The sequence below is a fragment of the Halictus rubicundus genome, chromosome 9 (assembly GCF_050948215.1).
Source record: "Halictus rubicundus isolate RS-2024b chromosome 9, iyHalRubi1_principal, whole genome shotgun sequence".
Lineage (NCBI taxonomy): Eukaryota > Metazoa > Arthropoda > Insecta > Hymenoptera > Halictidae > Halictus > Halictus rubicundus.
Window position 1 is genome coordinate 11,845,798 of NC_135157.1, and position 24,434 is coordinate 11,870,231.

The following is a 24,434-nucleotide window of genomic DNA, read 5'->3' on the forward strand; positions in this document are numbered from 1 at the left end:
GACGGGTGATGGACGATGATAGAAGACGTCTGAGCAACTGTGATTAGGGCACGTCTTGGGAGATTGTTGGCTGGGAAGGTTGCGCTGAGGCGGTGAGCGATGGATGATAGCGATGATGGTTCTGATTGAGTTTTTAAGAGTTTGGTTGTTGCTGACGCTGCATCTAATTTTGTAGGCCTTGGGTTAATCGAAGACCTTAGTGCAGAAACAGATTTGCATTGTGTAATTCCTGCAATAAACAATCGGGAATATGTAAAAATATTTGTAAAAAGAGGCGCACAGTGTTTGCATGTCTTCGAATTTTTTAGACCCACTTTTATATATGTGTTTCCGCTCCCACCTGTTGTTAACCATAATGTTTCCTGTAAGCTACATCTTTTTTCTGTCATTCTACTCGGTTCTAAAAAGTGGGAAACAAAAACTAGTCTTGACGATTGTAAAACATTTGGACGTTGCGTCACATGTTTTGAGGAAGTATTTGCTGGTGTTGTGAATTTATATTGTATTTCTAGAGTTTGTTGCTTGTTCTTACTTCGAACGCATTAAAACTGCAAATGTCAAAGTGTGTATAAGCTATTAGATTGTACCTGATTATCGTTAGCAGGATGTTTTTGTGGGTCAGCCTGAAAGGATTGGAATCGATAATGAGTTTCTTTAACCAATAAATGTATCTTTAACCGATGTTGCAGAGATATCACTGTTATTCGTCTCGTTTCAAGATTTTATTGCACAGCAGATAAAAAGCGTTATGAAATTGACAGTCCGCATGTTGCGCGACTTTTGCATTGGATTCCAAGCTTCGCTGTGAGTTTTTGTCGTGGCGGTTTTTCTTAACAAGAATCACCGTGCACACGGATGTTGATTTACATACTGATATTTCTACAGACTCTTCGGACATTCATAGTCAGCTGTCCAACAATAATAATAGTTACTATTTTTACTTCGATTCGGTTTCCCACGAGCATATTTGCAATTTCTACAGAATAATTCGCGTTAAGGGTAGTACTTGCAAGGAGGAACACGGTCGGATAGAAGGGAGGGTCGGTCCCGGGGTTGAAACCGCGAATCCTCAAAAAATTCCGATCGGCGAACGGTGTTCGAAACATGACGCGGCTCTCGCGGCAAGATTCAATGCTTCCCGGGTCGGGGGACGAGCGAAGAGGGGCACAGGAGGGTACAGAAGGGTCAGGCGGGTACAGGAGGGCACAGAGGACTACAGGAGGGTACGGGGGGGACGGTGGGTCGAAGAGCAGCAACGCGGCAGAAATACTGTGCCCGGGGCGTCCGTTCTCACCGGGGCCCGTAAGATTCCACGGGTCCGCGAGAAAAGCAGAGGACGGCCAAGCAAGAATGCGCCTTCGGGGCCTCAGGATCGGGCAAGGGGTTAAACGACGAAGCGTGTTGCCGAGTGTCCGAGGCCACGGGCCATAATTCAGTGCTAGGGCCCCGGGAGGAAGCAGCCGGCGAGTCCCTGAGTTACTCGACGCGATCGCATCGAGGTGCTGCGAGAAACGCCGGTTCGCAACCGTGTGCAACGGACCCCGGGGCCTCGGGGCCCCCGGCAACTATATCACACCCTGGGGCCCGGTGGCGTTCAGCTTTTGCCGGCGTCGTCCTCCTCGTCGCTTTTAAAGTAGCCTCCGAAGGCGTTGCGTCGTCGCTCCCCTTCCTCGCGAACCCTCTTTTCTCGCACTCTCTATCGCGAGCTGGTAGCCGATGATAATTATTCGCCAACGAGGGATCGATATATCGAGCCATCGGCCTGATACGCCAGCTCGTTTGTCTCTGGCTGCATACTAATTGCCTGGCCCCTCTCCCCTCCGCGTCGGTGCGGTGCCCCCTGAAAACGGAACGCGACGATATTGTGTTCGCAAGCTTGATGATTAGAACCTCTTTGTTCTTGAGTATTTCGTAGACGAAGGAAGGAAGCTTGGCTCTTTCTTGTCATTCCATTCACCTAATCAATGTTTGCATTCGATCGCATTTTTTTATGCAAAGTACAGACTCGCATTCCAGGCGTTATATGATTTTCATTATTCATGACAGTCTCCCAATGAGCTGATTCTTTTTGCAGTTTACAACCTAATATAATTAACGCGTTTTTCTTGCTTAGGAGTTATAAACTTAAGTCGCGAAGTGCGAAGTTCATTAACACTAGGTTTACGGACCACTAAAAATTACTATTCTACATTATTTTGTATAAGCACCAAGGACTTATCTATCGAATTTTTTAGCTACTCCTTTGTATAGTACATATCCGAGGAAATAAATTTGTCGAATAATTTCTCATGGATGCATCTATACAATCTTGATGATTGTAAATTAAAAATATTAGGATCCGTCATTTTTACGGGTCCCGTAAACCTAGTGTTAAAGACGAACTAGATACGGCTCTCTCACGATTTTGTTCTAACTTCGCTTCTAGCCACGAGTCAATTTCGATTTCTAGAAAGCACACGTTCGTAATCACGAATAATCGAAGGTATCGTTCACGGCGTCTCTTAGCTCGGCTGTGGCGCGAATAATCGCAAGAACAGCTGAAAGAACCGATCGGCCGGTCGGATATCGAAAATCGCGACGGAACTTGGCGACGCGAAGGAGCCATCAAAGGAAGGACTGGTATCGGGTGACACCTTGTGCTCGGCTCTGCAGAAAATTCTCGGTGATTCCGCTCACGGGCAAGGCCATCGGTAGCTTCGCATACCTGTGTCCACCGGCCGGACGAAAAACCGATCTATCGGTGCGCGGACTCGGCGATGGATGATCGATGGATCGTCCGATCCCCGGGCCGAGGGCTTGAAAAAAACTGGAAGTCCTCGGGTGGAAACGGTCGTCGACGAGACCGTGTACCGCCGGCTCTGGAAAACCAGTACCGACTCGACTGTTGTACGGGCACGATCCGGGGCCCCGGGTACACGCGTTTTATGACGCGATTTATATGCACAATGTAACAGTCGCGTCGACGTGGGAACACGTAACCTCGCGATTCCTCGTGTCGTTCCTTTCTTCTGGACGTTCGGCAAGAACGGTTCCTTCCTCTCTTCTCTTCTCCCTTTCTCTTCTCCCTTTCTCCTCAGCATCTTATCCGTCGGAGAGGGAAGATCATCGAGGACCGGGCACAACTCGAAAGGCACGCGATCGAGACAAGCGATTGACCAATGGACCTTTTTTTCTCGGCCCCGAGACAATGGACCGAATTTGGGAATTGGAGTCGGCGTGGCCATGTTCGTTACTGCACCTCGATAGCATATTATTATTATAGGCATAAAGAAGCTCACGCATCAATGGATGAAACATTAAAAAATAAAAATTGATACATCGTTTCTATTAGAATTATTCTAGGCAGAAACAAATTTCAATTTGGCTCCAGTTTCTTGCAATCGATTCGTTTCATTTTGCATAAAGACCCGCAGTCTACTTATGACAATTACATTACGGTAGAACCTCGCTCGTTACAACCTCGTTTACTGCACGGAATCCTTGTTCGTTGCACTCTGGCGATTCCCACCACGAGTTGTTAGAAGTGGTAGCTAGGTAGAAACAAATGAAGATTGACACAACGAATCACTATGATTCATTTCCGGCCCCGTTTCGCGCAACGAGCAAGGTTCCACCGTGGATAAAAACAACCCCGAACCTGGTGACCAGCTTTTCGAAATTATTGTAAATAAAATCGCGAGGAAGGAATCCTGGAGGGGGGAAAGGCGTTTACCAGAGGTTCGAGGAGGGGATAGAGCGCGGTCTGCTCGAAGTAAACTAATCGCGTCTGCGAAAAAATTCGAGAACGCGGCGCGGCGTCTTAGGAAATCGCGAATCGCTGCGCAATCCTGGACGGTGATGGAAAAAGCCCGGAATACGAGTCGAATCCGGACATGGAGGACCTCCGGGTGGCTTGTTGCGCTCTTCGACGATTTATATGTGGACTCGGTGGAAAGCGAGAGAAAGAGAGAATCGGTTATCCTGTGGACACAGATGCGCCGGTGTTTGCACACGGTGCATTTGTCACGCGTGTCCTGGCGAGAAGAAAAGGGACCGGTCTGGCTTCTCTCGCTCGATGCGCTTGCTCGATGATGCCCTCTTTGCAACGAGGCCCAGCCGAGTCAATATTGACTGCTGGCCAGATTGATGGACCGTCTTTCGCGTGTGTGTTTAGGCCTCGCGGCACTCACTTATGTTCCCACCCTGACCTCGTTAGTCCCCGTTTAGCCCCGTTCCTCCCTCTACCCTCCGACGAATTTTTCGGTATCGTTCCGGATCGTTCCGAGAAACGTGAAAGATATAGGCGGGATCGTGACGCGGTGGTCGCGCTGCCATAATTCCGACCGGCCCCGATCGAACGAGAAACGGCCAACGAGGGTAAACCGAGCGTACGGTAACGACGGGATTTATTTTAAGGGCGCGCGATTCGTTCCCGGACTACGGAACGAGAGTCTAGCCCTAACGATAAATAGTAATCGGTGCGCGCTGGTAGCTTGAAAATTTTAGGCTCCCGGATCGTGGGAGAGTCGACGGTTTCGCGTGCCACTGCGAGCTGAACATTTCGAAAAAGTCGCGAGTTATGTGTTTTGAACGTTCACCCGAAATATTTGGGAGTCCCGAAACGGGGGAAAGCCATGAGTTATTGTTAGTTTGAAAATTTGGAGTCCCCAGAAAGTGGAGAAATTGAAAACTGAATTTATTATCTTTCCTCTGAAAATTTGGGAGTAGCTAAATTTGGAGAAATAGAATGTTTTATGCCCCTGAAACGTGGAGAATTCTAAAGTTTAGAGTATTACTGGTGTCCCCTAAAAATTTTCAAGCCCCCAAAAAGTGGAAAACTTCAAAATTTGGGACTTCCGAAACGTAGAGTAGACGTATGTTTCACTTAGCACTGTTCATCTAAAGAATTAAAATTCCGGAAACAGATAGATCACACGTGGTATGTATCTGCAGTTCATTTAAATATTTAACGTTCCTACAACGTGGAAGAATCGAACATTTGGAAGTCTATTGAGCAATCCGTGCGAAACGATTATTTAAATAACACCGGCAGCATTACGATTCGTATAAACAAGGAAAGTTGTTCCGAGAATCATCAATTTATAATTTGATTCGATACACGATAAGCATTATTTGTTCTTTTCTTTTTTACAGACTCTGGCCTCCGAATAATCAGCCAGTCGGCCTCCGACAACTATTACAGAATCGCAACAGCGATTATTCATAATTATCGAAAAACATGATCAAAACATGAATCTTCGATCGCGAAATACGCGCAACTGTCGAAAATCCTTGCGAAATTATGGATCCGGCCAACGCGTAACGCATCGAGCTCACGTACGTTCTAAGAAACACGGTTTCATTAAGGAATAAGAACCGTCGGGGATCGAGTATTTCTTGTTTTGGACTAACAGTCGATATCGTAAGCAGATGAAGAAATATATTTTCTCGATTCGGCCCGCTGAGAGGCAGCATGAGACACGTAAAGACGCACCTGTTGTATAAACATTTCGTTGTTCGTATTTATTCTGCAGATCTCACGTGTAGTCGACATGTGTTCCGAGAATCGCCGAGTGTTTCTCGGTAGTTATCAAACAGCTAAACTTTAAACATTTAGTGTTGACAAGAGCCTTCAAAAAATGGCGATGTTGCTTCGCCTAAACAATAAAATGAATAAAACAAATGTATCATCGTCTAAAAACCCTAAAGTTCGCAGACAAGAAATCGTCTCGCAAGATCGCTGAATGAAAACGAAATCAGATAAACCGTGAAATCGGCGTTTCTCACGGGGTTTCCCGAGGCTAAATTAATTCACGGCGCCATACTAATCGGTACGCTGCTCGAGCGGCTAGTAATTATTCAGAAAAGCGTTGATCATCGGTACTCTGTAGTCAGCGAGGAATTTTAGCATTTCAATCCACCGGCATGATCGATTAAATGAAATTGTCAAAATAATTCCAATCGTGAAACAAAGAATTGGACGAACAAAATCAGATCGACGGTGAAATCGGTATTTCGGAAAATCGGAATGATTTCGTAAGCTCGCAATTATTTGACAAAGAGTTGATTATCGAAGCTGTGATCGTCCGAACGGCGAGATAAATAAACCAAATCAAGCGAATGAAATAGACAAACCGATTGAGATCGTCCAAGAACGCGGATGAAACAAAGCGTAGGCGGAATCAGATAGACGGTGAAATCGTTGTTTCTCACGGGGTTTCCCGGGACAGAATGAATTCGCGGCGGCATACTAATCGTTCGGCTCGCGATTATTCGGCGAGGCGTTGATTATCGTTGGTGTGATCGTCGAGGGTGTGTCCTCGGGACAATCGCGACGACCACCGGCGATGGAAAGATCGCGCGTAGCGGAAGAGGTTTGCACGGGTTTCGACAAAAGCGGCTCCGGGAGCGGCTTGTAGCGAGAAATCGCCATCCGACACCGAAGTTTCGCCGTAAAGCGATTAACAGGGTGAGTGGCGTTATCGTCGGAGACGCCGCGACGATACAATGGCGCATCCGGCGTCATTTGCTAACGCCGTCAGCCGAACGATAGCGTGCTCTTCTACCTCTCTCTCCCTGCTGGTACGCTTATTGTCGCTAGTATACTTTCTCGTCCTCTCGCCGGCATAATCGTATTCTCTCCGGCCTGTCACCGTTGCCCGCTGAGAGAGAGACCGACTCCCGCTCTATTTATTAAACATACACACACCACGCTCGAACGTATTTAAGCGCGATACAAGAGCCACGGAGCTTATCGCGGCGAACAGTTACTTTGTAATCGCCGAGCACCGTGTGTTCGATGTTCACCGGCCCTCCAGAGAGAAACAAAACACCAACCCCGGATCGCTTCCTTATGCGCACAACGATGATTGACTCTTCATGACTCGAGATACCGTAGAGTCGCGCGGGGTGGAACGTCAGTTTTTCAAAGTGACGAGTGACGGGTTGTTGTTTGCGAGGGTTGCGGTGTTGTAACAGAATCTTTTCTAATCAGAGACGCTCCTATGTCGAAGGTGTTCTCATGGAAATAAAATTGTTTCTTAAACTAGCAAGGGCTGGTGATGGAATTTGCGAGAGCTGAGAATTAATCAATTTTTAGAGTGACGAGTGACAGGTTGTTGTTTGCGAGGGTTGCGGTGTTGTAACAGAATCTTTTCTAATCAGAGACGCTCCTATGTTGAAGGTGTTCTCATGGAAATAAAGTTGTTTCTTAGACTAGCAAGGGCTGGTGATGGAATTTGCGAGAGCTGAGAAAAAATAAGAATTATCTTTCCTCAGATATACCCTCTATTGAAAACATTGTAACCAAAATGGGGGTGAGAATATAATTTCCTGAACTAGCATACAATAAAGAATTTTGATCATTTATGGGAGCTGAGAAGTCTTAACAAAATTTTCTTCCCTTAGAAATGCTCTGATATTTTTTTAATCGCTAGTAGAGAAAGCAGATTTTAGCAATTTGTAGGAACTGAGAACTGAAAGTAGAAAATATGGAAATAGGAAATATAACAGAAATACTGCTCAAATAGGGATGACATTTATTAAACCAGCAATTTAGTAGGGCGTAGCGACCTTGAGTTATAAATTTGCATAAAGCCTCGTACCTCAATTACAACCAGCCCGAGAGCACAAGAATTTACAAAATTACTACAAGAACGTCTTAAATGTATGAAGATTGACGAGCTAATTGCTTGTTCGCCCGTAAATTGGCAACCCGAGAGTGGCAAGGCTCGTAAACAGTACGAAATACTTGAAGCTAGTGGATGTAAACTTGCTTAATTAGCGGAGCTTGCTAGAAAGAGTTTGTGCCCCGGTTTTATAACACGATCGGAGGACCAACAACTTTAATTTCTTATCCTTAATTAAAGAAACATAACCCCTCGAGGAACGTGGAACCGTTGAAGCGTTAATTAAAGGATACGGCAACGTATACGCTCGAATTCTTATCATACTTTTATGGTTGTTACATTCCCCGCACTCTATAAATACCTCTCGGGGAGAGGCTCTCCCGTTTGTACGCGAGTATAAATTATTTTAACATTCTCGGAGCGGAGAACAATAGAACATCACGCACCTCAAACTTATGAACTAAACCACCAGTCGTAAATAAAGTCTAAGCAGCGCAAGAATAGCCTCAGAATACTCCCTCCGCCGTGTTGCTTTTGTCCTGTGGGTGTTTAGTCTTCGAAATGTTTCGCTTCTACCACTCCCGTGTAAAACCATCAGCGCGTTCGTTCGCTTGTTTTTATTCTGTTCGCCTCGAATAGCGACAACGATAATAATATTTAAGCGATCGCTCAAAAAACAGTAACAAGAGGAAGGAAGACAAAGCTTTTGCACAATCGTATCGTAGAACCGAAGTCTTTACACTGTCATAATTAGCAGATTTTATGCGTGGAAACGAGTAGGTGGAATTTAAAAATGTCGGAGACCAACGAAATCAACATCAGTTCGATCCCCGCGAAGAAGTTCCGCAATTCAGAGAGCGATCGCGCGTCGATGCAAATTCAGCGGAAGGTGAGAGAACGCTGTCGACGGTTCAGGTGAGAAAGAGGGGGGAGGTTTCCTATCGAGGAAAGTGGGGGGGACGGATCTCTAGGTGTAATCGGTGTTCAAAGCATTCGGGGAAAGGCAAGACAGCGCGATCTCCGATCATTCGCGCTCGGCAGAGATAATTTATTGAAATTGTCCTCGTCGGAGCGGTTGCTGTTTTATCCGAGGGGGCACAGGGGGGCTGCAAAAGTCGGAGGGGGAGGGGAACTAGACAGAGGCACGTTCTGGCGTAACGGTAGTGGTGCAAGGGTTCAGCCGCGAATGCCTAATCTTTCTCACGGCATAAATCATTGGTACCGCGGGCTACGGCGATGTGTACCGTGCGCCGTGCAATAAATTCCGTTGCTCGCTTGTAAAACGGGCCCCATTACGAATTCGGTGTCCGCGACTCTTTCCTGTGTTCCAATCGTTTCCATATTCCTGGCGCCCCTTTCAATCACGAGATAGCGCGCCATTAGCTGCCTAGCTCTCGGGATACGAATAAAATAATTGCCTCGCGCTGCCGTGGGACGCGGTAACAAGCGAATTTGGACCTGCTACGGATCGATCGATGTAGATCGGTGGAAAAAAAAGACCTATTACATAACAAACATTCTTAGGTAAAGAACGATGAAGAGAATCTTCATTGAAGTACCCGGGAGAATTACCAAAATATATTTGGTCAAAACCAACGGCGAGTTGCAGACAATTCTCGGGAAAAAGAACCAGCATCTACTCGAAATTCTATAGGGCGACAAACCTTGGCTAAAACGATAAGAAAAAATTAACAAGAATCGTGCAAAGAACAAAGAGAAATATGATACATATTCTGCGGTATGAAATGACGCTTGTCTTCAATATTGGAAAGGACGTTTTGACAACCTACATACAGTGAAGCATGAATATTACATGAGTTTTCTAGAATAAATTTTTTGGTCCGCTAATTCGTTAAATCTTATTCCAACTGATCCAGAAGATAATCGTGCGCTAATCATTGTGTGGCCAATCGGGCACCCATTTGCTGCATTTATTTCAACGATTTTTTAACGTTCCTCCAAAGATATTACAAAATTGCCGTGAATCTCCATTCCTTGCTAATATATTAATTTATGCTCTGAGAATAAGAATTTGTATAAAAGAGCGTGAAATACGAAAGGTTTTAAATTATTTATACATTTTGGTCAACTACACAAGGAATTGAGTCGAGCAACACAGTGCTGACGCAGACACGAGGAATGAAAACGTACGTCGCATTAAAAACTGTAACTGTTTAACCAACCGTTTGCATTGTACACGACGACCGTCCGCGAGCTGTCGGTTACCTCATTGAATAGATAATTCTGTAATTGCATTGATAAACAGTGACGCGTATTAGCATGTCACAAAGCTATGTTCGTACTCGCTCGGTCGCGTTAACACTAGAACTTCGGTCTGCGAGTCCCAAATTTTTAAATTTACGATTGAAGATTACAAAGAGACACTTACGGAGAATTATCTTAATTTAGTTAATTGGAATGCTAAATTTCATATTTACTCATTTTTACAAGAAATAGTGCGGGCCCACTGGAATTTTTGGTGTTCCGTGGGGATCGTGTTAAAAAGCATAATCTCTGGCGAACGTACCCGAAGAAGAAAGGGATGGGGCAGCTCGAAGGTGTCGATTTCTCGGCTGGTTATCTCTCGGATTCCCGGTACCGGTATCGGCATCGAGACCGAGGCGGAAGAGAGTTCGAGATCAGGCTCGATTCGGCTAATCACGTGCGATAAACAGGCTAGGGCAACTTATCGACAGCGACAATTGGCGCGCTGTGCCGGAACGTAACCGGAGTGCCGGAAGTTCCAGGGACTAGCAACAATGTTCCAGTTGCGAGGCGTGCGCAGAGCCAGAAACCGAGAGGGCCGAGAAAGAGAAACAATCGAGCAGGGACCGTACGAAATTCGTCGAATCGACTGAACGGAGAAAGGAAGCTGCTAAAAAGCGAGAAAAAGATTCTCGGAAAGGCTGAGTTAAGGTGCATTCACAACGGAGGGGCACGCTCCTGATAAGATCGATATACTTGACTCACTGAACCTGATATGTTTAGGTTCATACGATACAAGGTATCGTCGAACTTCAACTTCTTTTAAACACATTTTATAGAACTGCTCCTTTGTACTTTCAGATAAGATTAGCGCTCGCTTTGATCGTACAATTTAGTCTCGTTCGGAAGCGATTAGGCGAACACAATAAAAGGATCGAGTTAAGTGGTGCACCGTACTAAGTATGTAACAATTTGTTTCATGTCGACTCTTGTCAAATTGTTAAATGTAAATCGATTATTATCTAAACCTTCGGACATTTACATGCGCGTACGGCATATACATAGATATTTAGCGTAAGTGACTCCGGTGTACAGTGAGGGTCACGTATAATAAGAATATTATCAGACAAACTAATGTAATAACCGTATGTTCGTTACATACTACGGAACAGAATGGTTGTGTAACTCGGCATCGGCGATTGGCCGATGTATAAACTATGTACGATAAAACAACACGAAGTCGTAAAAAAAAGGGAGATAATGAAGAACAGATAACGTAAATGTAACAATTAAACGACCAGTATGCAGACCACAGCAATCTTCCTGAACTGACGTCAATCCCGTTGAACTTCGTCGGATTTTAAAACATTTCAAACGAATTTTTAAACGTTCTTCCGTGTTTCTAGAGTGCGCAGTACTTGCTTTTAATATAACCTTAAAACATTTCGTATGTGCATATCGATAAGCGGCAATACTGTTACACAGAATTCTATTCCATTGCATAGTCATAATTCGGCATCAAAACATGCGTTGAAACTGTGAATTCTCACGACTATGATTACATTGAACACAGTGAAAAATATTAGGTAATCACATCAGGAATAAAGGATAACGGAAAGCACAAGGAAATAATTGAAGAAGGGAGAAAATATACCAAAAGTAGAGAGGGAGACAAATCAAACTCTTCTCTATGGTTCAGTATAAATGCAAATGTGAATCCACCTATGCGGGGGTGGAAGCAGCTCACCAAAAATTCCACAGAGGGAAGATAGTGTCGCGAGAAAAAATCGAAAAGATCAAAAAGCGAAACCAACCACAAAACTACGAAAAATGATATTGAACGTTGTAGAAAATTTTGAAAAATTGTAGAAAATCGTAAGAAATATATATGAAAGGCTCCTGTATGATTTGCCACGGTCCCGCAAATGTGAATCGACCTTTACAGGGGTGGAACCAGCCCGACAAGGATCGACCGTGAGGAAAGGAAGCGACCAGGGACGTCGCGAGAAAAAATCCAAAAGAACGTGCAGCAAAATCGACCACGAAACGCGTGAATGAATAGAATAGTCTGCGGGGGTGGGAAGGGGTTGGAAGAAAAAGGCGTGAAACCGCGATCGGAAGGAACAGGGGGTAAAGGAAGAAAGAAAGAAAGAAAGCTGGTGCTAGCGTGCAAGTGAATGAATGCGACGGTGGAACAGGGTAGGAGAGGGCCGAAGAGGAATCAAAGAAAGAGTGGAGGAGAGGGGAGAGGGCGTAGGATCTGAGTCAGCTCGATTGGATCGGGTAGCGCCGAGTCAGCGGTCGAAACAGCGCTAACTGCCTGCCCGCGAACTACTACCGGAGATCGTATCTATGTGGCAACGTATCGTGGCGTGGCGCGGCGCATCGAGCTGCCAACTTGCAATAATATGGCCATTCATAATTTTTACGCGACCAGGCCGTCATTCAGGAATCCTCCTCCACCTGCCATCCGCCACCCTCCCCGCCCCCGGCATTCCGCATTCGCTGGAACGCGGCCGAATTCTCTCGCCGCTCCGGTGGAATCGCGGTGGATTACGCAGGCCACGCGATTCCACGAATTCCACGGGCGAGCAATTTCCAACGGCCATGCCGAGGACTGCGAACCATGGCTTCCGGTCCCCCGACTTTTCGAGATACTGGGCACACAACCCCTACCCTACCCCTCGAACAAAGTTGCAGATGGAATTTCAGTTCTCCAATCGCTGGAATCGAGTCCGAGAGCTGCAGTTGGCTACGATTGCTTGACACGTTACCTGTGCACGAATTATTGCTTTTCCGAGCACTACAAATGTCTAAATTTTCCCTTATGCAACCTCGTCTGCTGCTAACACTGTTGATGTCACAGGCGTTGTAATTTTAGTCAATTTTCCGGAGCCACTCCCTTTCCACTTTGGGTTTCTTTTTGCGTGGTTGGTATTCTATGATGCTACAAATGTTACCATAATTTGTAGTGTAGCGCCGTTCATTCCCAGTCCCGCCGCGGCGGAAACGTTCGCGAAACGTGCTACCGAGAGAACAAGTCGAGCAGTGTTAGCGCGGAACCGCGACAAGCGAAAAATTCAGCAACAGGCTCCATTATCGACATCGACATGCGTGGCCTCGGCCAGACGTTATCCTTAATTGCTTTAATTCGCCTGCAACGCTCGCAGCAGCCCCGCGATCTCGGGGTCTAGTGGCAACCAATTGCCAAAGGCGATATATCGTGATTTCTCGAACGAGAGCGATCTTTCTCTTTTCGTTTGCTCTCGACGAAAGCGGCAGACCGAAAATACGCGACGGATTAAGGAAGGTACAGGAACGTTATTTCAATCGGATTAAGCGACGCAGATTAGCGATATGAGTTCGCCTTCTAAATTTAATGCGCCGCCCGTCGTCGCCAGCCGCCATCTTGGAGCTGTTAATTTTTCACGCTGAAATTAACCCTCTTCTTCTGAAGCTCGAAAGAAATATTTCTATTTATAACGCTGCGTCGTCGAACGCAATTTTATCGTTACGGTGCGCTAAAAATGATCGATAGACTGCGGATGACTGGGCGACGTTTAGCGTCCGATCTCAGGCACTCGATATCGAATGGAAACGATTTATGTCGACGTCAACGTTTCGGAAGATCAGTTTTTGTTCGATCTTGGGTCCAGCAAAATTTTTGACAAGGGACCTTCTCTGAAGAATTGCGTCGAAAATTATCGTACAAATGAATTCAAATAGAGTCGAATCGAATGACTAAAATGTCAATGTCGTGACAGCAGAAGCACTAATTGTACCTTTAACTTGTTTCGTAATTTTTCACAGTCAAATACATGGTCATGCACGGTTACGCACGTTCTAGTGATTACATAAAATTGATTTTAAAATGATTCCGACCAAAATGACAGCACTCTTTCGAATCAGACAGGAGTGAAACTCTTTTGCCCGTGAATGCTTGCAGCAAATTAAGTTCGACAATTACGTGTCGTTGCAAACGAGGTGACCGGTATTTCCCGGAGAAATTGGAGGCAAGACTGTCATTACTATTTCATGTTAGCCGTACAGGCGAGACTGATGTAGCGTAATGTAACGCGGAGATAAGTAACCGATCTTTAGAAAAGTGAAGTTAAACCTTTGCGGTCTGATTCTGTATCGTTTGCTCGCGGGAAACCCGCGCGACGAACGCGATATTTTCTGCTGCTGTAATTACAGCCATTATTGCTAAGGTTGTGTCAGCCAAGTTGCCTTTTAACATGACACTCTACAAAATAACGTGCTCTGAAAACCGAAGGCAAGGCTGCATTATACAGGCAATGTCCGTTATGTTAAACAATCGGCTATCGATAAAAACGCGATTTATAGGACGACTCGAAGCTTCGTGCGTCAAACATCAATGGTGTCCTCGTGCTTTATCGAGGACGTCTTCAAAAGTGCTAGGTGGAAACACATAATTTCAATTTATTTATTTTCTGTTTCGGTAAATACTTCGACGTAGTAGATCAGAGGTCATCTATTTTTACGAGGGCAAGAGTTTATGTTGATTCAGTGTGATTGCTAGATTGTGAACAGTTTAATGTAACAGTGTTGGTGAGGTTACGACATTTTTAATGAAACCGATTATAACAATTGTGAAAAATTTTAAACTAAACTTTTGAGTCGAGATAACGATTAATTTTCCTGTGTACCATCGCTTCCTTTAATTCGTGAGATGTTCCTAGTGGAACGACATTTCTCTTTCAAGCGAAAATACGAAATAAAGATACGCGGGAGAAAAACGAAGCCTAAACGATGAAATTCCATCGGTACAGCCATGTTACGAGGATCGTCGAATGGTTCAGAGTTCAACGGCGGAGTCCTGACAACGCCAGGCAAGATAAAAGCCAGATTTCCAGCAAGCCGACTCGATTGCGTCGGCTTCCGCGGATCGTCCGGCGAGATCCGCGGGAAGTGAAGAAGCTGTGCGATGTCGAACACACCTGGACGAGCTTAACGATTATTAATGATAAGTTTACACGGCCCGCGGTGTCGGCAGCGTTTGCGAGGACTCTCTCGTTGCATCACCGGCGAAAATGCCAAGGCGGTATCTTGGCAGAGCGAGTAGCGCGAACGACAATTAATAGTTTATTGTCGGCCGGGGCGGCGGGAAAAGTTCGAAAATAGAGATCGGTCGGGTCGAAATCACGACGCCGAACGAAAGTAGTCCGTTTGACGGACGTTGGAACGGACCTCGGTGTTATCGAGCCTTTTTTCGCCGGAATATGATAGAATTACGATAACGAGTGTCGCCCGGCACGATCCGAGAAAGCGTCGAGACGATTCGCTGTACAGTTGCCGTGCGTGTAGAGGCGCGCATACACGCGCGAAAATCGAATCCCTCGATCGAGGTGGCTTGTCGGCCGGTCTCTCTTTCCTCCGGCGGCGTGTAATAAATGATGCGCGGCGCGTGCACAGAGATCAACGGTTTAGGTTGACGGGCAACGGCAACGGGAAAGAAAAGTGTGTCAACGATAATACAACAACCGTGGCCAAAGTGGTTGCTTGTTTGTTTAACTGTGTTATAAGCGGGGTAACACTCATAGATAATAGACCATTAATTTTTATCGGCGGTTAAGCAACGTGATACCGTGCCGTACGCGAACCGATTCCGCTGTTCCACTGCCGCTTTTGCCTACCGAGAGACATTAGCCGGCTCGTTACTGGAAATTGCTCGGCTGGAACGCCGCCATGCAACGCCAAGCTTTCTTGCGAGCGGACAATGTGCCAGTCCTGTTCGAAACCGCTCGCGATAAACCCGGTTCGACGATTTTTCATACTGCAACGCGGCTGAGGAGTTTCAATTTTTTCCCCCCTTTTGCAAGAAATGCCGCAGGTGCTCTGCATATCGCGTAACATTGCCATTATTAATCCTCCGTCGTTTAGAACGGTACCACGCTTTTTTTCTCTCGAAAATTTACATCATTCAACCCCGTACACGTTCTACAGAAATGCTTGCACGCAGAATGCTTCATCCATTCTCGCTTGACACCTTAACGCAACGATTCATTTGTAATTTCTCAATTGACGGAAATCCATCTTGTGGCACAAATAAAACAAAATCCAGACGTCTCGCGGTACCTGGGAACAGAAAATGCGCGCACTTTTGCCCTGAGAAACGTAATATCATAATTGTATTATCGTTTCAGACGTAACACAAATGATATGTATCTGCCTTGTTATCCTGTTATTAATGTTACTGTCAGTACTGTAAAGAACTTTCTGAATGTCTCTACAAAGGAAATATTTAAAAATGGACAATTTAGCTCATAATTTCTTTCAACGAAAAGGATAAGTAAGAAACAAATGACACTGCTCGCAAATAATAAACTGACGCATAGACAACGGTGCATTTTAATCAGTGAAGCGCGTTCGACGTGTATACACGTCAATCCGAAACTCCATTGCGGCGCGGTTAACGTTAATGAATTGTTAATTTCTTCTCGAATAAAAACGTAATTCTTTCTCATTTTGTTTTACTGTTTTCGTAAAATATATAATAGCGTCATTTGGCCCGCGTTCGACGTATATATTCCTCATTGCTTGATTTGAATTCCGCGTCGTGAGGAATTTTTCAAATTAAACTCCACACAATTAACTGGTTAAGAATCGAGTAGGAGACTCGAAATAGTTTTCCCAGACGCACTGTACAGAGCATCTAGCTGATTGTTCGATTACTATTAGTACCGTGGAGCACGGGTAGCGAATGTCTCCGCAGGTAACACGGTGCAAAGGGTTGAGTTCTTTCGACGAACGGAATTCATTCCGTTGATCGCGTCCCCCATAGCCATTTCCGCCTGGTGCGGGTAAAATCGATAGGAAAAGAGACGGTTTTGTGTCTGAAAACGCGAAAATTGGACCGCGTAATGGCAGCCGGCTAAACGAACAATGTTAGGCGACGCGGAACGAGGCAAAAAAGGGCCGTTCGAAACGCCATTTCGAGGCGAGGGACTGGGGCTGCGGCTTCCGAAGAGAAAGAGAGAACGCGAGAAAGAGAGAGAGAGAGAGAGAGAGAGAGAGAGAGAGAGAGAGAGAGAGAGAGGGAGAGAGATTGTGAGAAAGAGAGGAGAGAGTACAGAGCGCGCGGTGCCTAAGCGTAGGTGTGGGTGTAGAGCGGCGCTGGTGGCAAAAAGCTCCGCCGATGGTAAGACGAGATAATTATTCCAGCGAGCGCAAGCTCTTCGATCATTTCGGAGCGTTGCTTTAGGCGTGGCAACACATGTTCTCAGCTCGGCCGCTATGCACACCGCCGCATAGGTATGCGCCGCGTACTACACCTATATGCAACGTGTCAGGACACGTGGTACCGAATCTCTCAGGCTTGCCAACGGCTATCCATTTTCGCAACGGACAAGATCCCACGCTACAAATTATCCGCTGCGGTCCGAGGACCGAAACGAACCTCTCGCCATCTCGCTCCCGCTATCGTTCTGCCCCTCCCGTTCTATCCTGTCGGACGGATTTTCACCGGGAAACCTTTGAATTCCAACGGGACAATTGCACCCGAACGATCGGTGTTGCAACCCGGACCAGCTACACGAACGTGTGTCGTGTCCACCGGGTCGTAAAAAATGACTCGGGACTTCTTCTTCTACCCTTATCTGCTCCGTGTAACTAGCTGACACTTTGTCGTAACGAGCTCGGTTTACACTTGTTTCGCGCGAATCTCGTTTCGTCCGATTAAATTTTATTTCACTTCATTTCCGGTGAAAGGGATTTACGAATTTAATTCGCGAACATTCGGATCGATTCTTATTTTTATACCAGGCTGTGAGACTCTTTGGGCACGTGATTTGTGCAATTGTAATTCACTGTATTATTAGATTTTATTATATTTTATTTTGCTTTCTGTGGAGACTATAATCCTTGGTCGATATACTCAATTTATGGAACTGCTTTTTATAGATAAATTGTAGGTCTACTTAATTAAATATAATTAACACGTTTACATTAGGCAGACTTCTGTTTTAAAATAAATGGAGACAACGTTATGACTGGTTCCATTTCTCTTCGGACATGTTATGTAATAGATGTTCTAGGAGTTAGGCATGTTAACTGGTTAAAAGGTAGTTACAGTAGTTTGTTTCTTGACATAACAGACTGAAATTGTGCGAGTGTCTCTTAGAAGAAAATTTTGTAGAACTATAACAGTGTCACAGAAAGGATAATGTAATTTCTCCAAGCAGCAGGATTATTTATCTTTCCGTTACTACTTTTAACATTTAAAGAGAGTCAGAGAAATGCTAAATATGGCGCTGTACGTTATGATTATGCTACATAACGGCGTATATAAAATTAATATCTGACGTATGCAAGTATGACATACACTGAAATGAATGGCTTTCCTCGCTAAAAGTGCAAAAGGCCTCACACATGCGACGCGGGTAGCAAATGTGTCAAAAACAGACGGCACTCGCCAAATGCAAGGGAAAGTCCTAATTACACCGTGGATCTTATTTATCTTTATGCATTTACGACATGCAAAACCGTGGAATGCTGGCAGACATTTTCATTAACGCCTTCTTTGCTTAATGTTTACCATCAGTTGCTTCGTGCTCGTTAAAACAAACTTTTCCTTTGTCCCGTTTCCAGAGAATAATCTACAAAAATAGCTGCTTGTATAAAAATCCACAATCTAATCGTAATAAATGTGCTCTTCGAAAAATTAGTGTCGCTTCAGACGACTTAGCGTGACAGAAAGACAAGGGGCTATCTGTTCTCGGTTTTTTTGTTGTGATTTCTTCAGACCACAGTGTACTCTTTGATAATCAATTACGTGGACAAATTACGTCAGAAACGAGCTCCCGATAAGGAACATTTTAAACATTTTCTCCTCCAACTTGGAAGGAGTTGTTTACCGTTAGATAATCGTCAATTATTTTCAGAGTCTCTCTTGAATTTCCGGACATCTCTAAATCCTTCTCTTCGTTTCGCGCGCACCGTATATCAACGGTACTGTTGCGGGTAATGAAAATGTTTCGGTTAGCGTGGACCGTGGCGATAGTTCTCGCGCGATTTAATCGATGCTCCGTTAGGAGAATTTAGTAGGCAACTTTGAACTCGTGAATCCGGGACGAATGAGTAATAAACGTTCGTCGGGAAGGTTGGAAACGGTCTGCGATGTTTAGAGCTCGATTGTTGCGTTAGGATCGCATTCTACGGCGGGGCGCCATCTGTAAATCTTCCGTCTGGCTTGGATTACGCTTTCAGGTGATCTACCGTGCGATAAAAATGCTGGAGTAAATGTAATTTGTAGACATTAACGACCAGAATTCATTACCGCCCTGCTAACTGATTTCCTCTCGCGGTTCCCGACGAAAAATCAACCCCCGCAACGCAATCTCTGCTCGTGCAATTTTTTAATCGACTATTTGACACTGCAACAAAATCAATTTCATAGGTCCTCTAGAATTTTTAAAAGGCTAAGCTCACTCCGTAAATCTGTGCGGCGGATACAATCCGGAATTTTATATTTTCACGGTAACAGTCTTTCAAATTGTACAGTTCCTTTCGTTACAATTCCAATTTTTCCACTTTCCGAGGACTTTGTGTTTCCACAGTTCTCATTTCTAAACAGTCTACTTCTACGCGCAACAAGTCACTGAAATCTCAACACCTATCTAAATGACCAGTTTCTTCACTGACAAGATCCAGGCAGTCTTTCTGCTGTAACCAACTGTCAATCGAAATCATCCTAACAGTGAAGAAAACCGGTTCAACAGTCGATAAACACTCTAACAAGGCAACGGATCGAATCCCATCGTTCCATCGAAATCAACGTGCACAAAGCGCGAAGAACTGCTTCGGCTAGCAAAAGCACACCTTGAGGAAGAGATCGGGCACATCCTTATTGCTCGGTGAATAGTCAAGAGAGAGAGTAAACGATCGGTTAAACACGGCAGACGGCGAGATCGCGTACGAGAGGGAACAGAGACGCAAATAGGCGAGAGAGGCTTCCGACCAGCGAATGCATTTGACTTTCAAACGGTTGGAATTATATCCGAATTCATAGATCCGGACCATCCACACACGCACGCAAATTCGTTGAGAACGTCTTTAACCATCTCGTGCAATTGTTTTTACAACGACGAGACTACTGAAGACCAAGAAGAGTGTGGTTGATTGCCCTGAGATGAAGAAAAAGAGGTTCTTTCATTCGAAGAGCCCCAATAAACACGACTCTAAGGATCTAAACACTTGGATCTTATGTCAACACATCAGGTTAACTCTTGAGTGGCACCACGTTTAGTCAGAAGTATCAGACTGAGGTCCTTGTAAAATTCGGTAAACAATCAATAAGATCGTTTCAGGCATTCATGACTAAATAATCCAAATGTTCCAAAGAAGTTGAGGAGACTTCGTATTTGCAATTGTGCAATACTTAGAGTAGTAAAGAAATTACGGTACAGAAATTTTGTTGGAGTCACGCATACCACTGCAAGATCAAACACGGCAAATTTTGTACATTTATGAAACCAATGGCTGGATCAAATATAAAACTGAGGAATTTACTGAAGCTATTTAGAGGCGAAATAAAATCCTATTTGTTTCCTGTTTCTTGCTATCGATATAGAAAATCCTATGAGATCCACGATGTACTGATTAGTATTTACGTACACTTCAGAAATCATTTTTTTCCGGCGGCCCTACCGATAACACGAGCTTCGTTTCTTCTACAATTTTTTGTGCCCGGGTTTTGCGGGACTCGCGGCATAGTTTGGACAATTTCTTTCACGCGACTATGCCCTTCTTTTTGCCGGAGCGCTCGGCCTCTCCACGGCGCGCGGCAATCGGTAAAAAAAAAATGGTTTAGACAAACACGGTTCGTCGTTCGCTCTGTTTAGACGCGGCGAAAAAATTTCACAGCTTTTTAGACACGGAAAAAGGCTCCGTGGCTGACCGGAGCTCGAGTTTTTGCAGACAGCTCGGGCAACACTCGCCCATAGACGTTTTTTCTCCGTGGAAAAACTCGTCTCGGTGATCTAAAGGGCCAGTTCTTCGAAGAATCCGGACTAGTGAATGGAAACATAGTGATTTCTAGTCCCTGACAGGCGAATTTCGAGAGCTTTTTTCGGAATTATCAATTGCTCCATTGTGGCAGATCGATGCTGAATATTAATGCCATAGATTGATACTGCTGGCAAGAATTGTTAATTATTTAACCGTGTCAATTTTTTGTTCGTGTTATCGACTAGTTGTTTACGGTATGAATAGAGCGTTTGTTCGACAGCCTTCGTCGCTTCGTTATTATCTTTGCTGAGCTAGTCATCAGACCACCGCGATCACGTCAACCCTTATGCTAATTATCTAAATGTTCCGCGATACGTGATTCTAATAAATCAGGAGTATCTATTGCTTCCGGTGTTTATTTTGTGTTACAAATATAAGTCAATGTAAGCCTCAACACGTCGACTTCCGCCTGAATTTTGCGCGTATCACAAGTCTAATCAATAATTATTATTAGTTTATTTCAGAACGAATAATCAACTGCAAGAAATAAGAACCAAGTAGACATTTCTTTCTTTTTTAAGTAAGCTAGAATTAATATATGTTCTTAAATTCTTTTAATCCTTCCATTTTTTCAAGTTGCACCTCATTTTTGTCACAAGCGCATAAAATCCTCTGATGAGGTATTTCTTATGAGGTTAATACTCTTTATGTTGTCAGCAATTTTAATTTTTATTCTACAGTTCTTGCACACCCACAATGTAATTCTGAGAAGACAACATTCAATATTTGACTGATTTGAAGCACACGAATTAGTATTATTATCGCTATAATTACCTCGAGGAGTGCATTATGAATATTTCCACGACGGTAATAGTGATCAAAAGGGTGCAAAGCTGAAACCATCTAAGAAACGAGATAGCATTAAGCTGGAATCCTTTTTATCTAGACAAATACTAAATTCTTTTCGACGTTTTCTGTCGACACAGACTTCAGACTAAATTTTGTACAACTCGGTAAGTCTCCTCGATTTTGTTTAAATCTGACAGACGGAATTTCTTTCCTACAATCGCACGGAAGTTCGATTTCATCCCTAACACGAGCCCGCGGAAGGCCAATCAACCGGTCGGACCATTATTTACCGGAGCCTGGCGACCAGAGCATAGGTACCGATTGATTCCGTTCGCGGCGAGCATGATCGATGTCACAGGGAGTGCATCCATCACGGTGTACCCGCTCCCGAGACCCATTCCACCGATTCTGCGTGAAACCGGCGGCGTAGACGGTAGAATCGCTAGAGAGGACTCACCTGTAGATTTGGCGATCCCCGGAAAGAGAACTGTGACATTGTGTGTCGGCCACTCAGGGCCGTGATGGTCGGGCGCCGCTACGCGATCATGGTATTGCACCGTGCATCCGTGTGTCTTAGTCTCACCAAGTCTCACTTCAAGGTATATAGATCACTGTCGCTGGGGCTATACGATTAATTCCACTGTGCTCACAAGGACGAAGCGTATGCGAGATAGAACCGCGCCGGGGTTTGTATTTATATCTCTGTCAAGTTTCAAAACGAACGTGTTCCGGTGGACGATCAAAGCGAAAATTCAGCTAGGACCACCGGAGAGAGGAGAGGATCGATCTCAGCACTGCGTGAACTCGCGTTTTATTGCACCGTCTAAGGCTTCGAAGACCGTCGACCCTGAAGAGGTAGTCTCCGGGGCTTGTACACACTTGGGTTGCACTGTCACAGACTCGAGGCGCGGGGGCACAAAGGCACACAGCGACCAGTTTTCCGATCGGCAACCGCAACGTGGTCGGACGATGACGACGATGACACTGTCTGCCGCAGCGACCGGCTCGCGACTAACAGAGCACACGCGGCTAGCCCGATGACAACCGTACTGTCGTCAACTATATATGTCGCAAGCTGACTTCACCGAAGCCCGTTGCTCCTCCGGTTGGCACCGATCGAAACCGATTTCCGGTGTTGTCCAGGTGCCGTGTCGAGTCACGAGGTACGGCTTGGCGCGCGCGAACCGATTCGACCGATCCGCCAGCAAGGAAAAAACAACAAAAATGAAAAATCTAAGACCACCCTCCTCCGTAAAGTAGTAGCACCGGGGGGGTCGTCACGATCGAACGATCTTTCTCTTTGGCCACGAAAACTCTCGGCCGGCGTTGATCCGATCGACGCGCCAGCTATGATCGGTCGCGACTATCCTCCGAATCGTCGTTTCTTTTCGACGGAATCCAGTCCTCCGCCGAGCGGATAGGAAGGCGGAGGTACGCGGGTGCCGAGAGCGCGAGGAGGAGAGGAGAGGCTCAGACGGAGCGAGCGAGAGGCTCCCGACTGGATAGAGGGAGGAGCGAGCGAGAGAGGAAGCACCGGAGGGACGGACAGTCAGCCGGGTAACGAGAGATAGAGAGGGAGAGAGCGGTAGGTCGAGAACTCGAGCGATGGTGACGGAGAGACGACTCGTGAAAAAGGAAAGCCGAGGATCGACTTGTTCTCGCGCGCACAACGCTTTCTTTTTTCCTCCGAAAGCTTGTACGGCTACGTCTTCCCTCCTACTTCTTCTTCTTCTACCTCCTCTTCCTCTTCTTCGTCTTCTTCTTCTTCTTGTTCTGCCACGCACCGTGCGGATCGCTGTTCGCACCTCGAGCGATCACGACCCAGTGTATCCTGCTTGTCCCGTGTCTTCTTTCTCCGGACGATTGAAAATCGAGGGATCCCAGCTGGCTCCTAGACCGACGGGGAGCCGAATCGTCCCGCCCCTTCGAGCGGCGGTGCGCACTCTTTAAACGAGCAGACGCCGAGAAACTGGCGCGGATGTTGCGCGCGTAACGCCCGCTCGCTTCTGTCCTCTTCGTGGTCGTCGAGCGTGTGCGTCCACATGTATACGAGCGTGTTCACTCGGTGGGGAAAACGCATGGAACCGTACGGTTTTGATTCTTCGCCGGGGGTTGGATGCACCAGGTTTTTTCCCGGTGAAGGAGGGGGGTACAACAGTCCCGATCAGGTGCGTTTTAATCCGTTCTCGATCAAGATGATGCCGATCCACTCGCGCACACTTATTGTATTTACAAATCGTCACTGGCTACCGATAGACCACCGAACACGAATAGATGTTGTATAGGACACGGCTGGCACCGATCCCCGGATGGGCAGCAGGTCGCGGCCTCCGTCGTAAGGATCGAACGACCAGATCCTAGTCCGTAAGTTCTGGTATCCTCGTTCCGCGAGATGACGGTTGATCGCGGTGTAGGAGGAGGCACGGCAGCGGTACAGTGACGGTGGCGCTGGCGATAACGATGGTAGTGTGCCGATGGTGGTGGTGGTAGTGACGAGAAACGGTCGGCTCGACGGTGGTGGTGGCAGAGTCGTCGCCGTAGTTCTTTTCCTTCCATGGAAAGGGGGACGATTTTTGCGAGATGGTTTGCCCTCGGCGAGACGGGTGGGAGGGTCCAGGCCGGCACGCCGCGCGCGGTGGTGGGGGTGCTGGTGCCACCTCTGCTGGTGGCTGATGATGCCACTGCCGGCAGCCACGGCACCTCTAGCCCACGCGAATTCGGTCGTAACCGCGCGTTGATGACTTCGCTCTCTCTTGCTGCTCGTAGGCCGCGGCAAAGCGAGGAGAAACCTCGCGCACACGGTTG

At 46.0% G+C, this 24,434-nt stretch overlaps 1 protein-coding gene across 1 annotated transcript in view; it reads right to left on the reverse strand.

The window, feature by feature from the left end:
• Positions 1–23,795, reverse strand: part of Mirr (iroquois-class homeodomain protein mirror) — a 52,729-nt gene extending 28,934 nt beyond the window's left edge. The window contains exon 1 of the mRNA XM_076793287.1: positions 22,087–23,795. Within this exon, the coding sequence (XP_076649402.1) occupies positions 22,087–22,125 (39 nt within the window). The 5' untranslated portion in view covers positions 22,126–23,795. The remainder of the gene's footprint in view (positions 1–22,086) is intronic.
• Between the last annotated feature and the right edge of the window lie 639 nt (positions 23,796–24,434).